Raw genomic sequence first — 23,724 nt, 5'->3', positions numbered from 1 at the left:
AACATATAATTGCATGCAAACATTAAAAGGTGTGTGCACTTTAGTGTCTTTGAACAGTATGTTCTGGGATAAACAGGGTTCTTGAGGAAAATGTCTTATTAGCATTTGCAAACAAGAAGGCTCTTACTAAAATGTAACTTTGCACAACAAAGACTCTGACAGTAAAAAAAAGAAAAGAAAAAAGACTGGCATGCGTGAATATGATGACAAGCAGTTGTCGGAAGTTGAATTGGAGTTGAGTGCCAAAGTCTTCAGCAGGATCATGGGTAAAATTATGACAGAATGCACAGTGGTATTAAACAACGGGTTTGTTTTAATCCATCCGTTTTCAAACTGTTTAATATCACGCGCGCGCGTAAACACGATCGCTATCTATAAAATATATAACTTCTTTAGTGGTGACATAAATGGACAGAACAATTAACGAATATCAACACAAACAAGCAATGGCATGGGAAAAATCTGCTTTCATCTAAACGCACTTGTTGGATTCATGAAAATAAATGAAAAGCTTAAAAATAATAACGCGCCGCGGTGTTTGTTCAGGTTCGGTTCGGGCCGCGGCGCGAGACCGCTGTGGTGCTGGCTGACAGTGTGTGGTCTCATTGAGACCCCCATCCCCCTGTTTCCCTGCACCTGCACTGGATCATTCACCCAATGAGAGACATCTCTGACAGTCCTCAATTCAGCCCAGTCCCCCTCCATCACTGGCCCCCCTCCCGCAAACACGGCCACAAGAAACAACTTATTACTTTCTCCAAATAGTTTGCGCCTTCCTCCACCCATTCACTCTCAGCGCCAACAGACAACACATTCAACACAAAGACACACGCTATAGATGTTTAAGTCATTTATGCATGTAATGCATTACATTATTCCTTGTAGAATAAAAATAACGAGAATAACCTAAAAATAACCAATTACTAATTATTTCATACCGCAGCAATTAATAACAGGCCTAACAACAATGTTTTTATGATGATTAAAAGCCGACATTTTAATAAAATCAATAAATGATTAATGAACTGTTATATACTGATATATATTGTTTTACTATGATTATAACAACAACAAAAATGAACTATTATGAATAATATAACTACAATATGTATTCGTGGTACTATTAGTACACAAAAAAAAAAAAAAAAGATTTATCATATCATAACGTTTTATCTTCAGTCAAATCGACTAAGATAATTAATGTGGTTCAGATAACCTCATATCTTGAGTTTCTATTTATTAAACCAATCTCTTTGTTGTATTAACTCAAATTTATAATTTCAATGAACTCAAAATGTTAAGGCAACCAGGTAACTTACTTTTTTTAAGTTAAACCAACAAAATGTTTTTATGTTTTAGTAGTAGGCTATGGGTTTATTCTTTAGCTTTTCCCATTGGTCAATCGTCCACATATATGCAATCCCCTATTCAACTTATATTTGCTCATATTGTAATGAAATTGGCATCGTCAAGACTTGTTTTGCCGAGACAAAACATCATAAATTACATTTGAAGGGATGAGTTAGTGTGGTGCTCTGTTAGGCCTAAATCCGTAAGTATTTTCAAAAATAGCCCGTGTTACAGTCTGTCACCAGATCAAATCTTTAAAAAGCTCAGACTGAAAAGGTTTCTGAGAGATGAGAGTTTTGAGTCCTCGAGCGCGCGCTTAGCACCTGTTGCTCTCCAGATATAGGCTATCTGCCTCTCCACAACAGCAGTTTTCCCATCATCCCATGTAATATTCCTGCCGATAAACGAGCGATTTCAACAAAAGCACTTTCTAATGAATTTGTCGTAATATAACTAGGCAATAAAACCACACACATGACAGCTAAAGCAACTCTTTTCATGATTTTATTCTTAAACAGAATCCACCACGCATTCCCAACAGAACTACAAAAATCAGATGCCATTATTTATGTCTCAACCTATTATTTAATAGCCTGTATCAATACAGTAAATCCCCCAAACCGCTACGGTTCATACTTTGTTTTTCCTAAACGCATTCTTTTTTTTCATTTCTTTTTTTTTTCATAAGTGTATGTGTCTATCATCAAAAGTCAGTCATAACAGTTATTTTAATCAGCATTTTCAGCTGTCAATCTGTGGTTACAAATATCGGTTATTCAATAGTACATCACTTCTATCGTTAAACTGCTTTTTTTTTTAGGATAGCCTACATAACCCTGTTTTGAATGTATGTGTAATGAACCTTAAATCTCAACATTTCAGCAAAAACAGTTTCTTTACACACTGAACCATTAGGAACGCTCCTTTTTAGTCGCGTTTCCAGTTCACTTAAATTCCCAGTTTATCAAACAGATTCAGCCATTACAACCAATTCCTCTGCTTGTATAAATAATGGATTCAAGCAGTGCTCCCTGACCCTTTGAGAGTCCGGCAGGGACACGTTTGTCGGAATGAGCCCTCGTCAAATATTCATTCAGCGCTTAATGTGAGCCGTTCTCCCCCGAGACCCGCTGTAAGAGATGCCTCGCTGCCTTGGCAAGATACACACTCATCTACCAGAGAAATATATACACACACTTCATTCATCTCCATCATCTCGAGCTGGACTCGAGACTGCCACAACAAGAACCAGCAGCATGTTCTCGAAACGGTGTCAAACACTAAACCTGAACATTAATGTGAAGTGAGCAGAGACGCCTGACGTTTTACTGTCATTCTATTTTCATTCTGCAAAACTCCAAATGGAATTTTCAGCGATCGAATGTGAACGGTTTTTATTATTTTAAAAACTACACTGTAAAAAAATGATATGATCAATAAGTTGAAAACATTCAAGCAATTTTCAACTTGTTTTGGTTATACAAGATTCAACTCATTTTTAAAGTCAGTTTAATGTCATTTAAGTTGAAATGACTTAAACATCCAAATTGAACTTTGTATCAATATGCATCTAATATATATTAAGAAGAAAAACATACAAATTATAGCCTATAACATCATATATGTTATAGGACAGGCTAGTTATTTATGTGTATTGTTTTATAATCAACAATATAATTGCTATTGAAAAAAACAATCCAAAAAACGCATCTCTAAATATTACTTTTGAAATGATGAAATTTAAAAATATGAAATGGAAAAACTTAGTCGTTTGCGCGCAAAAATAAATAAATAAATAATTGCACTCTAATAAAAATGTGAAATAAAGTTATAAAGTAAGTGACTACCTTGACGTGCGTCTTCATTTCGTTTGGGCCGTTTTATCTCCCCGAGCAGAGCAGAGATTTACAGGCAAGAAACTTAGTCCTCGTTTCCACTAAAAACATAGAGACGGTGTTAACTTAATGCTCACTTCATTTAAATAACATCTAACATTTCATTTGTTGGAATCAAACACCAATAAGCACGCTGTCATAATTCTGCACATTCAAATCTAATATACTTACTTTCAGAGAGCTGCACCCATGTGTAAGTGTGTCATCTTATTAACACAAATAATTCATAATATTGTGTTTGAGTTAGAGACTGTGAATGCATATTAAAGTGACCGTATAATTCTGATATCAAGCCAAATGTTAAATAAAATCAAAACCAGAAACAATTTCAAATATCCAAATTTCAAAAATTTATTCATTTCAAACTGCATATTGAAAAAAAAAAAAAAAAAAAAAACTCAGATTGTAACTGTTATAATGATGTTATTAGTTAAAATATATACATGGAGCGTTGGCAACTGCGTACAGGCCACATTTTACAACTACGAAAAATGAAAGTTTTAAAATAAAAACTTAAAATATCACAGAAAATGTACAGAAAATTTTACAAACCATGAGAAAAATAAAGAACACAAACTTCATATACCTAACAGATGAAGAGTGGGAGACCGAAAATAATCAAATCAAATAAAAAGGTCTAACCTGCGAGAGTGCCTCTGTTTGTTCTCTCATTTAGAACGTAATAATAGAATAATAATTATAATGGTTTATTACTATGTACCTTCAGTGAGAAACTCTTTTATCCCGTTCTTTCATTTCAGCATTTGCAGAATTTTTGGAGCATATACTGAAGCAGTAAACATCAGTTATTGTGCCATATTTTTTTTTTCTTTTTCTTTTTCTTTTCTTTTGTGTTGTTGTTGTTGTTCCACAATTGCCTTTTTATAAAAACGTAACTTCCTGCTGTTTACAAACATTACATCTTTATGTTGTTATTATGTTTCTTTGATAAATACTGTACAAAAAAAGTCGATTGCAATAATAAAACATTTGCTTCACTCTCCCCCCGTTTTTCTACTTTTCCAAATCGCATACACCTTCTGGAATTAAAAAACAAAAAAGCAAAGCAAAGAAAGGCAAAGAAGAAAATAAAAAAGAACAACAGAACGACAAACTGTGAGTTCCTACCGTTCCTTTTTAAATAGAAAGCAAAAGTTTTGTGTTCTTTCCTTGAGCTCTATACAACTTTCCCCTCCCCCAAAAAAGTGTTCTGTACAAAAATAGTCCAAAGGAGTCCAGCAGTGTAGAAAAGTTCTTTTTTTTTTTACATGTGCGATAGTGGGATCGTGCCGTTAATCGTCGTGCCGGGCACAGGCGCGCTCTGGTAGTGCTGGGACATGTGCAGTCTGCTCTGCGCGCTCTGCTCCTGCACCTCGGCCCCGGGCAGGTACATACTGATCATGTCCCGCAGGTCCCCTGTTTGACACTGTCCGGCCCGGGAGTGAGAGGACGACGTGACCACCGGCGGACTCGAACTGGACTCGGACTTGACCACCGAGCCCATGGAGCTCAGCGTCATTCCCGGCGTGCTTTGCTGCGAGTAGGACATGCTGTAGGTGGGCGATCCGTTCATGTAGGTCTGCGAGTTGGTCATGGAGTTGTACTGGAGCGCGCTCATGTCGTAGCGGTGCATGGACTGCATCTGCGCCGTGTTGTGCGCGTTGAGCCCCGGGTGCTGCGGGTAACCGAGCTGCTCCTGCATCATGCCGTAGCCCCCGTTGGTCCAGCCGTTCATGTGCGCGTAACTGTCCATCCTCTGGTTGACCCCTGCGCCCAAGCCGGCCCCTACACCCACACCGGCGCCCATGGCGTTACCGCCCGGCGCCAGGAGCCCGCCCGGCAGGGTGTACTTGTCCTTCTTCATGAGGGTCTTGGTTTTCCTCCGGGGTCTGTATTTGTAATCCGGGTGTTCCTTCATGTGGAGAGCCCGAAGGCGCTTGGCTTCGTCGATGAACGGCCGCTTCTCGCTCTCGGACAGAAGTTTCCACTCGGCCCCGAGTCGCTTGCTTATTTCCGAATTGTGCATTTTGGGGTTCTCCTGTGCCATTTTCCTCCTCTGGCCCCGCGACCACACCATGAAGGCGTTCATGGGTCTCTTGACCCGGTCCGGGCTGTTTTTCTGGTTGTTTCCTGAGGAGTTGGTGTTCCCCGTGCCCCCCGTGTTAGGCTGAGGCGCCGGGGGCTTCAGCTCGGTTTCCATCATGTTGTACATTTAAAAACGAGTTTATGAAAGTCTTCCCCACCAGCAGTTAAAAAAACAAAAAACAAAAACAAAACAAAAAGTCCAAAAAGTGGAGGCTTGCTGAAGTTACCTTAGCAGGTCTGGTAACTTTGCTGAGGAAGTAAGCGCTAGGTCCTGTTGGTTTCCACAAACTTCTTTTCTCAGTCTTGAGGAATCGACACAAACTCGGTTTGCCTCCTCGCCAGAGCCCTTGTCAACTCCTGATACTTTTTGAACAAGTTAATAGACAACCATTCATAGAGCGACTGTCAGCGAATATAAATGGGTTTGTCGCTGACCAATCAGAGCGCGTCTGCTCCCTCAGCCACGACTGTGTGTCTCTTGGATTTGCATAAAGGGGCGGGGTTACGCGCGGTCAGCAGTGCAGCGCAGAGCCACAGGCAGCACTTCTCCACCAATGAGCACTGTGCGTGTGTATGTGTGTGTGTGTGTGTGTGTGTGTGTGTGTGTGTGTGTGTGTGTGTGTGTGTGTGTGTGTGTGTGTGTGTGTGTGTGTGTGTGTGTGTGTGTGTGTGTGTGTGTGTGTGTGTGTGTGTGTGTGTGTGTGTGTTATCAGAGAAAGAACTAAAGTGAGAATATTTCACACAAACGACTTTCTAATCAAAGTATATTTGCTACAAGGACGGATGATCTGAAGATCCTAAAACCAAACACTGGAACACAGTTGTGCTTTTTGTGTGAAAAGTTTTTTGATTCGTCGCTTTGTTTTGAGAATATATCATACATAAATTAACGTCTAAATGAACAGACTGTTCAAAACAATTAAAAAGAAAAAAAAAGAAACATTTTTTAGTGAAAGTTCAAACATCATGTAAAGTCTTATAATATTACAAACTTTTGCTCTAATATTTCTTAAAACACTAAAAGGCGTATTATACAAATCTACAATTTCATTTCGTTCTAATATTCGTTCTAAGCCTATAGTTATAATTAATTTGGTGATCTCGCGGTTGTTAATTGTATTATTCGTACCTTTAATAAACAACTGCGTTTATTCAACTTTTTAACTGTTATTTCATTTCTTCCCATTTTTTTTTAAACAATATCCATGATATGTGGTAAAACTACTGTCGGCTATTTATAAAGTATACTTCAACTGGCTCAAGCGTAATGCGAATTCTAAAATGGAGAGCCGTCAATCATCACGAACAGGCAGTTTTGTCTGGGCTGTTGTCATTACATCACCCTGAACAAAAGCACTACAAAAGCTGACTACACTGACCATCTGAGTTCTGAGGATTTGTGTTATTACAATCCACTCCATGAAGAGTGACAAGGGGAGAGGGTTTATTCAGCAGAACCTCCTTCAAAATAACATCCAGCAACAGGACAGCCCGATAATCAGACACTTTCATTAAACCCGAATAATAACTGTTCTTCAAGAGTTAAGAGTCGTTCATTCTTCAGCAGAAGTTGACTATAGGCTGTTCGACGACACGAAAAAAAGTGGAACTAATATCCAAACAGGCTTAATGTCAGGAAAAACACGCCGGATGATTTCTTTTTTTTTTTTTTTTTTTTTTGTTACAATGCACGAGAGCAGATCTTATTATGTTTCAATAGCGTCCTCTTGTGGTGATATCTATATATGAAAAGGCTCATCGTAGACACTTTCAGGATATTTCCCAGCACCACATTTACGCAGAATCTTCCATACATTTGTTTTATTCAAAATAAAAATATAAACTAGGCCTACGCGATATACTTTGCAGCGAATACAAAATAGCCTAAATTACAAAGAGCAAACACAACAGAATATAAAAAGATATAGGGGCCTAACGTATGTGAACGATTCTGAAATGCACTATTGAAGGATGGATGCATGAATAAATAAACAAATAGTCAATTTCAACTTCAACTTCTAAGAACGTGAGAATCTGAACACGAGTCGCCATTCTAATGCAACTCTACTCTCTCTCTCTCTCTCTCTCTCTCTCTCTCTCTCTCTCTCTCTCTCTCTCTCTCTCTCTCTCTCTCTCTCTCTCTCTCTCTCTCTCTCGATCTGCATTTGAGTGCCTTAATCTGCTTATGGAAATGTGTAGAACAGCGGGGAATCTCTAACATCCCAGAGTGGCTCCTGCTTTGGCTAAATTGTTAATTGTCACAGTTCTTCACAATAGTTGTGAAGAGGCAAGTCTCTTAATGTTAACTAAAATATATTTTAATGATATCAACTGATTGGTTCTGAGATGGTTTTATTTCAAAAGAAAGAATTACCTAAGAAATACAAATTAATAAATATTAAAGAGCAACATAAATAGAATCGTAATCTGTCAACCCTGATCTGAAAAATAAGTATTAAAAAAAAGGATCTAATTCCTTGCATATTTGTTATCCTAACAATACGTTTAACATAAAGCATGGGATCTAAACGAATGAATGAAAATAACGACCAAAAATGTTTCAGTCAATTATTTTATGTTTGCGTTCAATACCTCACAACAAATTCTGTCCATCTTAATAAATGTGTACACAAAACCAAACACAAAACATTATTTGAAAGTCAGAGTTACAATTATTCGAGCATTACGTCTAAAATTAGGAGATACTAATTAGTGAGAGAGAGAGAGAGAGAGAGAGAGAGAGAGAGAGAGAGAGAGAGTGTGTGTGTGTGTGTGTGTGTGTGTGTGTGTGTGTGTGTGTGTGTGAGTGTGTGTGTGTGTGTGTGTGTGTGTGTGTGTGTGTGTGTGTGTGTGTGTGTGTGTGTGTGTGTGTGTGTGTGTGTGTGTGTGTGTGTGTATGTGTTTTCTCCACTAGGGGCCGCGCTGACTGCAGATCAAAATATGACAAATAACACACTACTTTATATAGGCTTCTTCTGTCAACATGATAACGGCATCCAGTTTTAATATTTCAGAAAAAACGGGGACCGAAATCAGAAACGTAATACATTAAAACAAACAAACGAAATTAAACAATTAATTTACACATAGGCTACAAATTATGATCTTATTTGAAATGTATAAGTTTGGCAGATAATAACAGATTATAACATTCATCTTTAGATGCTTTTTTTGTTGTTGTAATTCTCATGACGCAATTTTGCAGATACAAACAATTTGTGTGTGTGTGTGTGTTAATTTTACTTTATTTGAGCAGACATTTTAAAAATTAATTTTTAATGTTTTAAAAATTAATGACGTTTTTCCCCCCTAAAAGTTTTCCAAACCGCCGCGAACAGTCAACAAGTAGACATCTGTGTGTAGCCAATATAAACAAATAGCTTGAATAAATAATGCAGCTTATATTAAATCAACATTTTAAAATAATAACACGCTATTTAAAGCCGTTAGAATCGCTAATTAATATCCTGTCCCGGCAGACAGACACGCACAGACCATAATACCAGAGTTACTTACAGAGTTACAGTTTGACTGACACATCCACAGTCCCGCTTGCGTCCCGGGCGGATCCTCAGACGCGAGCCGGCGAGCAGACGCTCTTCCCCGGCGCGCTCTCCTCCAGCGCCCGCTCTCATGATCCACCAGCGTCCACTCGCGACGCTCGCCCGCACAGAGTGCTCGCAGAGCGGCTACACTCGCCCGCCTCAGTCCCTCTACAGCTCCACACTATCTGAAAAAGGGGCCGATTGAAAAAGAAGAAGAATGCATCAAGAACAACAAAAGTCACTTATAGTCTACAAACCCCCCACCAAAACATAATGAGAAGGAGAAAGCTTTATATATTTTTTTTCACTGGGTATTCAGAGATAATTTCAAGCCATTGTTTCTGGCCCAGATGGCTCTTTTTAATACAATAACACTGCGAGCTCCACCAACAATAAAAATCTAAAGCCTTCTCCTGAATAACAGTTTTTTTGTTCGCTCTTGTAAAGGGCCAACAAAAGCAGTCGTGAGGTAATGGGCTGGCTTTTTTCAAACGCAAAGAATGGCTATTTGATAAAGATTTTACTTCAGAAAAATACACACTGCCATGTCATGTATAGCCGGGGAACATTCATTGCTTCCATACATTTATCACAACAACAGCAACAAGAAACCACTGCAAAAATACATTTAAATGTATAATAATAATAATTCCTTTTCATAATCAATCAACACTGTAAGAAATTATATGATCAGTAAGTTATGACAACATTTGTTTTAGCATTGCTTTAAACCATCAAAATAAGTTAAGCACCTTTTTCTTTTTACAAGTTATCCAAGATGCAACTCATTTTTTTAAAGCCAGTTTAATGTAATTTAAGTTGAAATGACTTAAACATCCAAGTTGATTGCACTTAAAAAATTTAGTGCAGCATTTTTTTTTTTTTTTTTTTTCATAGTGAAGGTATTTAATGTAACATTTCTAAATAAGCCATGATGTAATACTAGTAAAAACAATGACAGCTACATAACCCAGCAATTTTATGGATTCACATAATCCTAATTCCTGTTCAGAAAACCAATTGTACACAGTGACAAATTCCACAACAGTGGTCATGCATTTCGGTTTGCACGTATTTGCAGTTAAATGCACTTATGAATTTGCAATTGCTCTGTCCAATTGCCTAATAAGATCTCAAATATCCGGCAACAGGAGCTTGAATTGAAGAGGATGCTTTGAAGCAATGATCCGGGCCACATTCGGTGTCGGTGTCACACTCGGGCTCTGGTCGGGTCAGCGCTCTTTATCAGTTTTGACAGGGCGCTGGGGTAGAAAGGAACAAGGGGAAGACAAAAGGCCTCTGCGGGGAAAGTTGTTGGTCGGTGGCTGTGTGTTTGTCTACCTTTCTATAGGAATTATGGGCTGCCTCGTCCTGCTATACCTCCGCACTGACAGTAATCCACTGCACTGACTGTGGAGGCTTTGTCTGCTCATACAACATGCTTCAGTGTTAATCTCTACGGTGCTGCTACAAAAGAAAAGCAATAATGACTTCAATCAAAATACTACCTTGACTAATGACCCTGCAAAGGTGCAGGGAAAGAGAACAGATTTAATAGTAATCAAAACAAAAATAACAGTCAAATAATTTTGGAAAAAAAAAAAAAAATTCCCCTCTCCTTTTTTAATTGGTAATAGGATTAACAGATTTACTGCCTCGCCACAGATTGCCTTATTAAACTGATCTTATGGCTACAATCAAAGTGACGGGCTGATGTCTTCAACTACCATTAAACAAATGGTGGAAATGAGTCCAAACTTACGAATCTCAGTGTGTCTGTTCACTTCTGCATTGCAGTCGTAGAATACTAATGCGTTTCAGATGGAGTCGGTCTGCATCGCTGATGTATGAATGAATGGCCGTTCATTTCCATATGCATGAGTGTGTTCTCACTGCTATTTTGTGCGCATTATGGTTACACAAGCTGAGCTTAATGGGAGGATGACACTTTAGACCCCTGTGCTCTTCCTTTTGGGCCCCGCTGAATCTGTAATCAAGGGGAAGCGTTTCAGGGTTCGAGACCTGTCAGTCACAGCCCGAGTGAACCTCCGTGTGAACTTCTTCAATGCTGAATGAACAGAGCTCCAGTGGGACTAGACCACCAGACACTCCCCATGTGCTATTAATGGACCATAATAACATTTATGTTATTAAATTAGCTTGTGGCCATGTTACACAAATTGCTTAATCTGAAAAGAAAACTGGAGTAGATTGCGCAATTCACGTACTAGGCATCAAATTGATGAAATAAGTTCATTTGTGTGTGTGGTCTGTGCATGCAAACAGATATCCAAAATGGATGATCTCAAAAGGTCTAGCTTGGATTACAGGAATTATATTTTTCATTAAGAAAATTAAGACTAGACAGTAAAAAATGTAAGATTTTTAGAGTACATTTTACATGAAAATACTATTTCAGTCTTATTACTTAAAAATGTCACATTCAATTCAGTGGTACTTGGCTTTTTTTTTTATGTTTGTGAAATTTACTAGCAAAAAATTGTGAAAATTATTTCTACACCATTTTTCGATATAATTTTTTGATTTTTTTTTACTTTATTCAAAAACTACAGCAAAAAAATAAATAAAAAATAAATAAATAAAATACAACCATGGTGTACACATACTAAATTATATATCATTCAAATAATATATTATTGTTTTATTTTATAAAAAAAAAAAAAAAAGGAAATTTGACAATTGAGAAACTGGAAATTGTCATAAAAAGGCAAAGATATTTATTTTAACGCATGCAAATAAAAAAAAATAAAAAATCATAAGGGTCCTAAAGGGTCATAAGGGTCACAGTTAAAATAAAATAAAATCATAAGGGTCCTAAAATGATTGGTTAGCAAAATATAACTTTATAAAAATAGATATAAAAAGCAAAATATATCATTTGAATGCACTTTAAGTTGCTTTGGATAAAACAGTGCCTGCTAAATGGATACATTTAAATAATTAATTGTGAAATATTACCTAGACAGTAACCTGCCAGACAGTTTACATGAGATTGGAGATGGAAATTGATCATAATCCACTTGAGGCAATCCATCACCTTTCTAAATAAAATGCCAAGACAGGTTTGTAAGTCCTAAGACAGGACGGATGTTTCAGAGTTTCAACGCTCTGTGTGACAACGACAATGTTGTGTGTGGGATGTTTTTACATTCACATGACAGAAAATACATGTCATTCACTGAGATGATCACTTCTCTGTGTGTGATCTAGACTAAACATCCTGAAAACAGTTTAACAACAGGAGAACACGGTCTCAAAAGTATCGCAAGCACTTCCTTGAGTTTAAAGGCACAAGCCAAGACCAAGCGATGAAAGCTTTGAGATTCATATATACGGTCAGGAGGAAATGCAGGCGCCGTTATCTGCAGAGTAACATCATAGGCTGTGGATACGGTTCAGGATACCAGTATCGAGAGATGCTATAAGTTCTACTTTATTTTGATTATATGTATGTGCTCTAAGTATAGGGAAAAAAAATAATCGAACACCTTTATTAAGGAACATCTCAAAGGTCAGACTCGCAAAGACATTTGCAGAGCAGTGAATAACAGGTCTGCGTGCATACTAATTGTTCTAGGTATTCTGAGTTGTCTTAGGACCTTAAGGTCGTCCTGCTTTTAAAATGTTTAATTAAATGACTTTGCCTCATCATCAGGAACATGAAACGAAAGAGTGAAAACTGGAGGTTTTTCTGCCCAACCTCCACAACAACACAGAAGTCATTATTTGAAATCACCACCTACAGCAAATAAGGTGCAAAGAACATATGGCTTATATTTACCCATCTTGTCTCGCTCCAGTTGAATTCAATTAAAAGGTGTCTGACTTGGAAATATAGAGTGCCCTGACACTAAGCTGACACACTCCGGTGCCTTATAATACACTGGATTTACCAACCGGCCTGATATCTGAATAGCCATTCATTGTCTTAACACAACAAATGCAGCACTATCATCAAGGTGCGAACAACTAACCCACTGGAAACCAATGGAAATGGACGCAATTATGCTACAATGTTCTGAATGGCTGCCAGGACTTTGCTATGGTGTTGCATTTTCAGGATGTTTTGGATGGTTGCTAGTTGGTGGTCCACGTCAAACATCAAGGAGTGAACAACTAACCCAATAGAAACCAATGGAACTTGCTGCAATGATGCTTGACAAGGCATTGCTGTTTCATTGCTTGGGTGTTTCATGGACATTATCAGTGGTTTCTAGATGACTTTGTCTATGTCAAAAAGGCCACATCAAAGGTGTGAACAGCTAATCCAATGGAAACTGAACTTGTTGTGAAAATGCTAACATGTTCTGGATGATTCCCACTCCCAGGACATTGGTATGTGGTCGTTACAGCGTTTGCCAGGGGATTTTCAGGGTTGATTATAAACTAGTCTACATCCAAAGAGCCTTCCCTCAAGTCCAGGTCCTTTTCTAAGACCAGTATCTTAGAACAATACCTTTCCTCAACAAGCCACATAAATCAAGGTATCATTTATGTCCGTCGCACAAATTGCGGGACGAGTTACTTGGCAATGTTTAATACTTAAAGTCGAGGGGTTGTTCAAAATCCCTAACCCTAAATATGAGCAATAGTAGTAGTGAGTTTGTTAGCCTAAAACACCAATAATTACTGACTTAGCAGAAGTAAGAAATACACGTCAAAATAAAACAACAATTGGTGGACGCTTCTGAAAGAGTCTCTGAAACCACGTGCCTGTTAATCAAAGACTAAAGACACCAACACAAGAGAGAGGTGCTATCAGAAAGCCAGATCCGGGCCCTGTAGCACAGAGAAAAGGTACAGAAACAGAGCTCCAGCAACCCTCATAATGAACGGATAGATAACAGAACACTTGCTCACTGTAACGGCAATAATAGATCCGTATAAATTGCACGGGGTTGCTGATGCATTGACACAGTGCTTACTAGACAGATACTCCAACAGCAGACATACCGATGGGTTTTGTTTACCGGCCAATTTGAATTCAAATAAAGCTTTGCTTTCGCTGACTGCACATCATTATCCATGAGACTATAATCCCACCAGCAAATCCTACAGCTTCCAGAGCCAGACCTTTTGTTTGGGATTACTGGAAGCTTAGCCTATAACAAAGAGAAATGAGGCATTTCGCTCATCCTCCGTAATTAAGTGTGAAGAGTTGTTTCATATCCAGACGAGGAACTGGACACACCGCAGGATGATACCTCTAAGACTCCGGTGACATGGGTGGCGGCAGGTGTCCCTCGCATTTATGTTTATGAGTATCATAAGATATAGGCTTAGAGAGAAAGGGGAAAAAAATCATAAACGCAGAGGACACCTTGAGTTCTCTTACTTGTTAATCATGTCTTTTGGTCATCCTGTTTCTTTGAACAGAAATATGTCAATCGATTTTCATATTTGTGACCCTGGATCATAAGTCATAAGTCGCACGGGTTTATTTGTGGCAATAGCCAACAATACATTGTACGGGTCAAAATTATCGATTTTTATTTTATGCTAAAAATCATGAGGATATTAAGTAAAGATCATGTTCCATGAAGATATTTAGTAAATTTCCTACCGTAAATATATAAAACATTTATTTTTGTGAGTGAATGCTGCACAATCGCCAACATAAATGCACAACTTTAAAAAAATGTTTTGCACCCTCTGATTCTGACTCTGAATATTGTCCTATCCTAACAAACCATACATCAATGGAAAGCTTATTTAATCAGCTTTCAGATGATGTACAAATCTCAATTTAAAAAAAAAAAATTACCCATGTGACTGGTTTTGTGGTCCAGGGTCACATTTGATTCTGGAAAAAAAAAAAGTTCAAGATTTCAATCTCCACTAAGCAATTTGGCTACGTGATTATTCTTTGAAGATTAAAAAGTTCTTGTTGCACATAACGGGTCCTTCGGATTTAGAGTATTGCCTTTTGGGTTCATAAATGCACCATAGAACTAGAAAATCAAAAGTTCTATGTGGAACTTCTGTTGGGAAACTAGAGTTAAGAGTACAGGATTTCTCCATCTTTATTCAGCATTTATCTTTGAACCAACCCTACCATAACCTTCCCAAAACTTCCCCTCAGACCGAAACTGTTAATTGGAGAGTTTCCACACATCATAATGGACTTGGGGGACATGTGATTCACTCAGTCTCTGGCCTGGTTGAAGTGTGTGAATGGGCCGCTTGTTCCCAGAAGAGGAAACACACAGTGTTCCAGCGCTGGCAGGTTGTGCGGAGATATCTGTACGGCCACTGGCTCTGGACCACCATCTGAGATGAGCAGAGACTGGGTTTGATGGCTGTCCAGTGCACTGGATCAATACAGCTATCTTGTCGACTTTTTCTCGAGCGAAGGGAAATCCAGCAAAAATAAAGGCCTGCCTTTTGTGAATAGAGGGAGATCAATGTGGTGTCGCACCCCCACCAGATCTCAGACAAAAGGACACAATGGATGGTTTTTGGAGATGCTATTAGGCTGTTCTAAATTATATTGAAAACACATTTTTCGCGGTGTGGTCAGATAAGACAACATCATCATCTGAACCATTTTTCAGACTTTCAGTCAACATATACTAGATTCATAAATATACAGAAAAACAATCATATACAGTCTTAAAAAATAAAGGTCCCAGTAAGGTTATTTTGCAGAGATGCAATTGAAGAACCATTTTTGGTTTCCCAAAGAATCTTTCAGTGATCAGTTCTTAAAAGATTATTCTTTTTTTTCTTAGTGTGAAGATCATTTTAATAATCCACAGAAACTTTTTCCACTTTTGTGGAATGGAAAGATTCCATGGACGTTAAAGGAACCATCAACCTTTATTTTTAAGAGTGCATATGAAAAGTATTTTACGTATATATTTAGAAGAAAAATCACAAATGATATTTTAGATGTTCAGAAACGATCTCAACAATATTGCAAACTGTACTCAGATTATCCAAAATTCCAAACTCTGATATTAAATGTCTGATTTGTCAATAAACTCAAACATTTCTCATTAAATTTTTCTGAGATATGGTTTAGACGAAGTTAAAGCTTCATGAGTCATAAATAGCACCCTGTTAGAAATAAAAAAGTTTCTTGGAAAATCTTGGGCAAACTTGAGCATGTTTGAGATATTATAAAGATATATTCCTAAACTAAAGGAAACATGAGATACTCGGGTGCAAAATAGCAGGAAGCTTAAGAGCAAAAGTCTTAATTTGTTCGTCATTTACAGGAATACTATTGCTGTCTAGGAGAAACAATTGATATATAGTTTTTCTTTCCTATGGGTTTGTTCACACTTTCATCATTTGTAGTTTTATTCCTTAGGAATGTTAGGAAAAAAAAAACATCTAAGAATGACACTATAAGTAACAATAAGTAGTACAATAAGTATTGAGAGCAATGAAAGAGCAACGTCCGAACAATAAATGTTCCTCTGGGGAGGTGTGTGTTTAGTGACAGACACATGAAGGCTATAATTATTATCATAAAATAAAATGACTTCAAAGCTTAATCTGTTTTTAGGACACATTCAAGATATAGTTTCCAAAACTCCAAATAGACTTCCTTGATGAACTCAAGCCCCCTAATTGGATTTTAAAAAAGAAAGAAAGAAAAAAAAAACACAATTAACTCCAGGCATGGAGTCAGACTTGAGCGCCTCCCGCGAGTAATATTCACACACTTAAAGACAGAACCGCCGGGAGGTCTCGTGCTCAGACGGACCGGCCGTGACTCCACACGCATTTCTCCATCCTGGGCTTTTCTTTCCCACTTGTTTATACAGTAGTTGTAGAATTTCACAACTAGCCCATAAATGCCACCGGCTCACGGGAAGATAAATCACAAGCGTTTGCCTGTGTGTGAAAAGCAAAGAAAACGTGAGTTATTGAGGTGTAGGAACGTCCTCACACACACAGCGAGACGTGGGGGCCGCTGTGGGAAACGGCCTACGTTACGACGCTCTCCTTTAAATGGCATCATAAAGCACACACGCGCGTTTACACTCGCTGACAAGTGCACGCAACAGTTTGCGGCATCTGTGTGTGTGTGTGTGTGTGTGTAAGCTGTTCCATCACCTCCCACTGTTAACATCTGCTCCGTTTAACGCTGCCACACTGATACATGCTAATAGAATCAAATGAATCACGCTGCCAGTTCTTATCACGTTACATGCTCTTCTCAAGCGCTGATAGATGGCATTAATACAGCTCTACTGGAGAGAGAGAGTGTGTGTTGGCATGAAGAGATGACTCAGAAAAACTAGTTTTAGTAGAAACAAGATTAGCGCTTTTCTCTTTAAGACACAATCAATGATGTTGTCAAAAGGGAATTGTTTGACAAATGACAATATTACCTTTTTTTTTTTTTTTTTACAATTTGCGTCTATCATTTGATAGACTCAATTGAATTGCTCATTAATCAAGATGTTTCAGATGCATCAACAAATGTTTCTCCTGAACAAAATAGACACACGAGACAATTGTTGACATACAATACGAATATAGAGCTCAGATAGTTTGGTCTTACAAATGCTCCTGTGAGAAAAATCACAAATGAGATCTTAAAATTAGTCTTTTTCCAGAGTTTCAGAGGAGATCTATGTTCATATAATAAAGTTTGCAATCAAAATTCAAAGTTCTCAATAAGAGCCTAGACATTTCTCTTTTAATTCTATGCTATTTTCTAAAAATGAGTCTTTTCTAGAGTTTCAGAGGAGATCTCAATGATATCTCACACTATGTTCATATAATAAAGTCTGCAATCAAAATTCAAAGTTCTCAATAAGAGCCTAAACATTTCTCTTTTAATTCTATTAAAACCACATGCTATTTTCTAAAAATAAAGGCTCCAAAAAGAGGTTTTGGCAGCGATGCCGAGAAAGAACCATTTTGGGTTCCACATAGAACCTTTCAGTGAACTGATCTTTTTTTTTTTTCTTAATGTAAATAATCTGTAGAACCCTTTATGTAATGAAAAGTTTCCATGAATGTTAAAGATTCTTCATGGATCCATTGACGCCAATAAAGAACCTTTATTTTTAGGAGTATATTGTCTTCTGTTATTGCTCGGGATAAGTCTGAGACAAAGATGAAACTTAAATGACACACAACTGAGAACTCAGTCGAGACTCCTGAGAAAGTAATCTTCAGACCAATAAATGTCCAGGTTGGTATCTTTGGCAAGAGAGTGCAGTTTGAGACACTGTTAGACTCTCTTTAGAAACTCAAGTGAGATTATAGGGTCTATTTCTCAGTCTCCATTTGATCTCTATTTAATTGCATTGCTGTTTCTGAGAATTGGCGAAGTTAAAGAGACTTTCGAACCAAATGCAAGACAAATATCCTCTACACACACTGAATAAGCATGTAAACTAATGCTATTTTTGTATGATTACAACCAAACCACAATAAACACCCAGGTCTGTTTTCACGGCTTCTTCAACAACATAACTATTTCTCTCGCCAAAACTCAGTCACTGAAGAGTTGTTGTTGTCCTCTAGATGAGGAGATCTCAAGAACGAGATCGTCCATCGGCAGGAACAATGACAGCGTCTGACCCAGTATTGATGCAGCGGCATTTGGACCCCGTCCCGTCGCACATCCAAGACACGAGGAGCACAAGACCACCACAATCCTTCATTGATGTTTGTGCAAAATCAATAAAAATGATCTCGGGAGTCCATACGCCATTTGGCAGCTCCATTTTGTGATGTCTTCTTAAAGAATATAGGAGACATACTGTACAATGGGCCAGCCGAGCGCATGTAATTTGTCAAGCTAATCTGCTGCAGTCTTACATTGATTTTTTTTTTTTCCCTTTCTTTTCGGACTCCTTAGCCTCTGGTCATTACAGCACAAAAACTTACTTAATCATACAGTGTGTTAATGTACGGGTCACAATAACGTCCATTTTCTTGCCCTCTGGAAATTTCTTTGCTTTCTTCTCCTTTGCTGGAGAATCTTTTTATGGGTCAGTGTCCCTCTGCAGTTAATGTTGGGAAAGATGGCCGGGAACGGATGAGTTCGGGAACAAGAACTCTGCTAATATGTATGTCATCTATTTAATAATGAAATAAATGGATTAAAAAATACACATATTTTGATTATATTACGAGTGGCCGCATGAATATGTTTTCTGAATTACACCACGCCAAAGGGCCAGTTTATTTGTGTGTAAATCATTGCAAATCCAATTGTAAATTAGTTTCATGAATGAGGCCGTTTGAAGGTCTAACCGAGTAAAAGTTGATACGAAATGGTTAGTTCTCTCAATTCAAATTTGGATCCGCCTATTCAACATAACATCAAAATAGCAATTGTACACCAGTGACCACAACTGTAAACAGCATTCAGTTAATCTAATTTACCGTAATAATTGGCAGAATTTAAAGGAATATTCTGGTACAAGCTAAGCTTAATTGTGACAATGTTGATTACCACACAAATGATTTGAACTAATCCTTCCTGTTCTCTAAATAAGCAAACATTTAGGTTACCGTGAGGCGCTTACAATGGGGGAAAGTCTTACTGGCTTACTGCTTTATTATAAAGCATGCTGCGACATTGACCAGCAGTGCATTAAATGCATGGCGATAATGCGGCGAGGCCCTAAACCCGTGTGCAAAACACGGCATTACGCTTCTCTCTGCATGCCACAAACAGATGGGGAATTGTTACTATCTGGCATCTTTTTAAATAATCTAGGTATATCCATTGCACTTGGATGTTGCAGGCTTTTGAATCTGTGTTTGTCCTGTTTGCCAAACCTATCATTTACACCAGGGCTCTTAAAGGAAGAAAAGCCCCCCTCTTATGGCATATGTGTCACCCTCTCTCTTTAAGGCTTTGCCCCTTGTGCGCTTATCTGCTCCAGTCAAATGTATTTCTTATCGGGAGGGGAAAAAAAAGTCAGGGAAGCTGCCTGACAATACGGCGTTATCAAATTTCCTCAGCCCAGTCGGCGTGTCATTCAGTCAGTCAGATGGTCTTGGGTTTGATTGATGGATGGGCTTCGTGACAAATAAAACCTGGATCAACAGCTTTGCACCTCTCTCCTCATCGGAGACCCGCGCGAAACATTTCGCCGTGACAAAGGCGGGATTACGGATGCATTAGCCCGCCATCGACCACAGGCCTTCTAGTGCTGTCAATACTTTGCACATAATAACCTGAAGCGACGATAAGGAAACAAAAGGAGGGGAGATAGGCGGCGAAAAGGAAAAATAAATCAATGGGCGAGTGGGGGAAAGTTTTTCAAAGACACACATGCACCGTCAGAGCGGAGGGAAGAATTTTCCGCCGCTGCCGCCGGATAATGGCCTCTGACACGAGGACAATGAGCCCTGAGGGTCCATCGGCGGTCAGTCGAGCGACTGCGATGGGCTCCGATAAGGGCCGAGACGACTCGTGCCACCCCCGCATTCAATTACGCCATTAATCTCTGCATTAACTTGAGTGACTTTTATGCCCGGGCTTCGATGCGTCTCGGATGCCTTCCAGATATATCCTCTCATATGGATTAAATTATATCCCTTTATGCTCTACACCAACAGTGTGGTGTACAGCTCACTCCGAACAACACGTTTACACCGCGTCGCCCGCACCGCCGCAGTCTCGCCCCGCGTGGCGTATCTGTAATGGCACTTCAAAGTACTTCTCAAATCGGCGAAGGCTTCAGCAAATGACTGACTGGCTGAGAGAGAGAGAGAGAGAGAGAGTGGCCCAAGGTAATTGTTTCACCAATCCTAATTAATTAATTTCCTCCACCCTGTTTGCGCCGGCGTTCACACGGTTAGGGGCCGCCTCGGCAGGTAATAATAAATAAATAACTGAAGGCAGGCTTCTGGAAAATTAATGAGAAAAGAGAAAAGAGGCCCTACATGTTCTGTCTGCCGAGGACCGAAACACAAAGGCACAATAAAGCGCCGAACAAACAGTTCCTTAAAAAAAAATCGCCCAGAAACAGTGAGCAAATTCAATTACAGAAGTAATTAGAAGATATAGGGCGAGACTGCCTTTTGGGACTGTGCCAGGAAACATGAATTAATAAGACAGAATAGGAGGAGGCCGTTGTAGTAATTAAGAGGCAATCACCTATGTCAATGAATACCTAAAAAACAGGAGGGAAAACTATTAATTCAGTGATCAAAAATATTTTCGAGATGATTAATACAGCAAATTCATTTAAAAAGACTAATTTCTGGGAAGATAGCAAGACAATTGCACATAATGTGCTCTTTCTGGCATTTATATTGCTAATTAAATTTCGATCATTTGCCGAGGTATTTTCGAATCTGTAAAACAGCACAGACAGCATTTGCCAAAACTGGTCTCAGGCACTTACAGATACATAGAAATGCATTAGGAGAAGAATTTGCTTTCATTTCATAAAAACAATAGTGGGTTGAAGCTATATATATATATATGTGTGTGTGTGTGTGTGTGTGTGTGTGTGTTTGCTTAATAGGGGTAAACTAAAAAAGTTCCAAACTAAAGCTTTTGTTACTTGAAACTTACATTTATTTTATTTCAGCTAGTTGCCAAAACAAAATTTCTAATTTCCAATTAGTATAAATTTATGTACTAAATTAATAAAACAATGCTACAAAATTACTAGAACTTTAACTAAAATTCAAATGAAATTTGATTCCAAATAAAAAAAAAGGTTCCATGGATGATAAAGTTTCTTCAGAAAGGTTCTATATATAACTCTGAGGTTCACGTCTCAGTTGTAAAGAACACAAAAAGGTCCAGTATAAGTGATTGCACAATACTTTCATGTTTAATAGACAGAACACTTCAAGGTTCTATATCACTGTAAAAAACGTTTTCATGATTTATCACAACTTTTTATCTTTGGTCAAATTAACTTAATTGATAACAGATAAGATCATATTTTGAGCTTCTATTTATTGAACCAATCTCATTTGTTGTATTAACTCAAATTTTTTATTTCATTGAACTACAAAACTTTTTTTTTTAAGTTAAACCAACAATTTTCAACCTTTTTTTTCTTTCTTTTTTTCTAAGAGTGTGGAAGCCTTAATGCCAATAAAGAACCTTTCTTTTCAAGAGTGTACAGCATAAAAGCATGAAACAAATCTCAGAAAAGAGACCGAGCGGAATTATATTTTACTTTAAGTCATGCATTAAAAACGAATGCATTTCAAAACATCTTCAGAATCGAATACGACTCCAAGCCAGATGGTCTAATTTCCAGAGGAGATATTAAAGAAAATGTAATTTAGTCATATTCAAATTCCTCCATCTAAAGGACAAAATAGATGCTAAATATGAGGGCTGCTTTAATTTTACCTAAAAAGATCTTTGGGACGGATCAGTCATTCTTTCTGTAAAATGGCAGATTTCCCATGCACTCGACATTAACATATTCATATGTGTTAGCGGTTAAAGCCATTTTTTTTGCAGATACGCGAGGCAAATTCCACTTAATATTATCAGAAGCGAGAATCTGACGGCATAAAAGACCAATTGCCTGAGGGGAAGGGATAACACTAATATGCTTTCAAATTTCAGCGCAATACCAGCCGCATATTTACACCGCGAGGTATATCATTTACTGCAGCGTTTGGATGGACACGAAGGGCCATTCGGTTTATCGTCGCTCCCCAACTTCAATTATCGCTTAAATAGACTTAATATTGAAGATCAAAACGATGAGCGTCGACTTGACTGAAGTCCAGAAGAGGCCTAATGCTCGGCCAGTCACCAAAACAAATGGACTTAGCCGCGTGATTAGCGCTTGAGTGTCGCTTCGTTTCCGCCGAGACAAAGTTTATGTGCGTTGATGTCAAACCCTTAAATGATTTATCCCGATTCAAGCCTTCGCTGAAACGCCTAATTTGCTATTCAAAGCTATTGGAGGCCCGTTTGGATAAATGAGAGTGATTAAAACCAAGATTGCAACCACATAAGTTGTCGCTCAAGAACGTCGGAGGGACATCTGGTGTCAGCGAGACCTGAGACAGTTAACAGGGGGATGAGAAGTTTCCCTCTTCACTGCCTGGCATCCAGTTGGCACAGTGCGCTTTGGTTGAGTGCCAGCGAGTCTGCCATCTGTGTCCTTTAACCCTAAAGATGACAGATGTGGAGGCAGAGTGATTTGAGATAAAGCCCCGTAAACGAGAAGTGGTGCGACTCGCGAGCGTTTCCTGTCGTTCACAACCAGCCTAAATGAGCTCCATCAATTAGAAAAGTGCTCAAATTAAATCCCTTTTCTTTTCCGTACAGATGAGATTGTGGGAGAATTGAAACTTGAGGGTGACAAATGATGGGCAACCTTTGATTGGAGTTTCACAGGAAACTACAAAACGATAGTTTTAGACACTATTAAGCATAAACCATATTTTTATTTTATAGAAGAAAATGTTTAATAAAAGCCACTATTGCTATAGCTTATACTAACCCTAATTCATCAAATATGAGTTTTGTTTTGGCAGACACTAACAGGGGGAATCCTTTAGACTTGAGCTAGTATTGCATGTTGCACACACACTAAAACCCTGAGAACACCAACAGTGTGATGTACCACAGCAGTGTGATGGTGCTTTGCTCGGGTAAACAACACTCACATTTTGAAACAACAAAAAATCCAGGGAAAGCCTTTAATAAACTTTTTCAAATAATTAAAAAACAATAATGGTCACACTTTAGATTAGGCTCCAATTCTCACTATTAACTAACTATTGACTATGACTTCTTGCCTCAATAAACTCCTAATTACTGCTTATTAATAGTTAGTAAGGTAGTACACTATTCATTTTCCTCTGAGTGGGCCTCTAAGTGAGTTCTCGTAGTGTAACAGTGCAGCGCTTCT

The 23,724-nt window shown here is 38.3% G+C and overlaps 2 protein-coding genes across 12 annotated transcripts in view; both read right to left on the bottom strand.

Annotated features, from left to right (window-relative positions):
• LOC309475376 (uncharacterized protein) overlaps positions 1 to 23,724 on the bottom strand; it is a 140,977-nt gene that overhangs the window by 27,613 nt on the left and 89,640 nt on the right. For 6 of the 11 annotated variants that reach the window (XR_014197616.1, XR_014197617.1, XR_014197619.1 and 3 more), the window contains one exon: positions 8,847 to 9,060. Coding sequence is in view for 2 of the 11 variants with exons in the window: in XM_082138151.1 (XP_081994277.1) it covers positions 8,847 to 9,056 (210 nt within the window). In the remaining 9 variants the exon portion in view is untranslated. Of the gene's footprint in view, positions 1 to 8,846; positions 9,061 to 10,637; positions 10,755 to 23,724 lie in introns of those variants that run through there. The other 5 variants (XR_014197618.1, XR_014197621.1, XM_082138151.1 and 2 more) reach the window with 2 other exon arrangements.
• sox2 (SRY-box transcription factor 2) lies at positions 3,583 to 5,747 on the bottom strand. Its single transcript, XM_082138145.1, has one exon. It carries the CDS (start codon positions 5,455 to 5,457, stop codon positions 4,510 to 4,512), a length of 948 nt encoding a protein of 315 aa, XP_081994271.1. The 5' UTR covers positions 5,458 to 5,747; the 3' UTR covers positions 3,583 to 4,509.

The sequence above is a fragment of the Leuciscus leuciscus genome, assembly GCF_965113295.1.
Source record: "Leuciscus leuciscus genome assembly, chromosome: 15".
Classification (NCBI taxonomy): Eukaryota; Metazoa; Chordata; class Actinopteri; order Cypriniformes; family Leuciscidae; genus Leuciscus; species Leuciscus leuciscus.
This window is presented reverse-complemented; position numbering and strand designations above follow the sequence as displayed.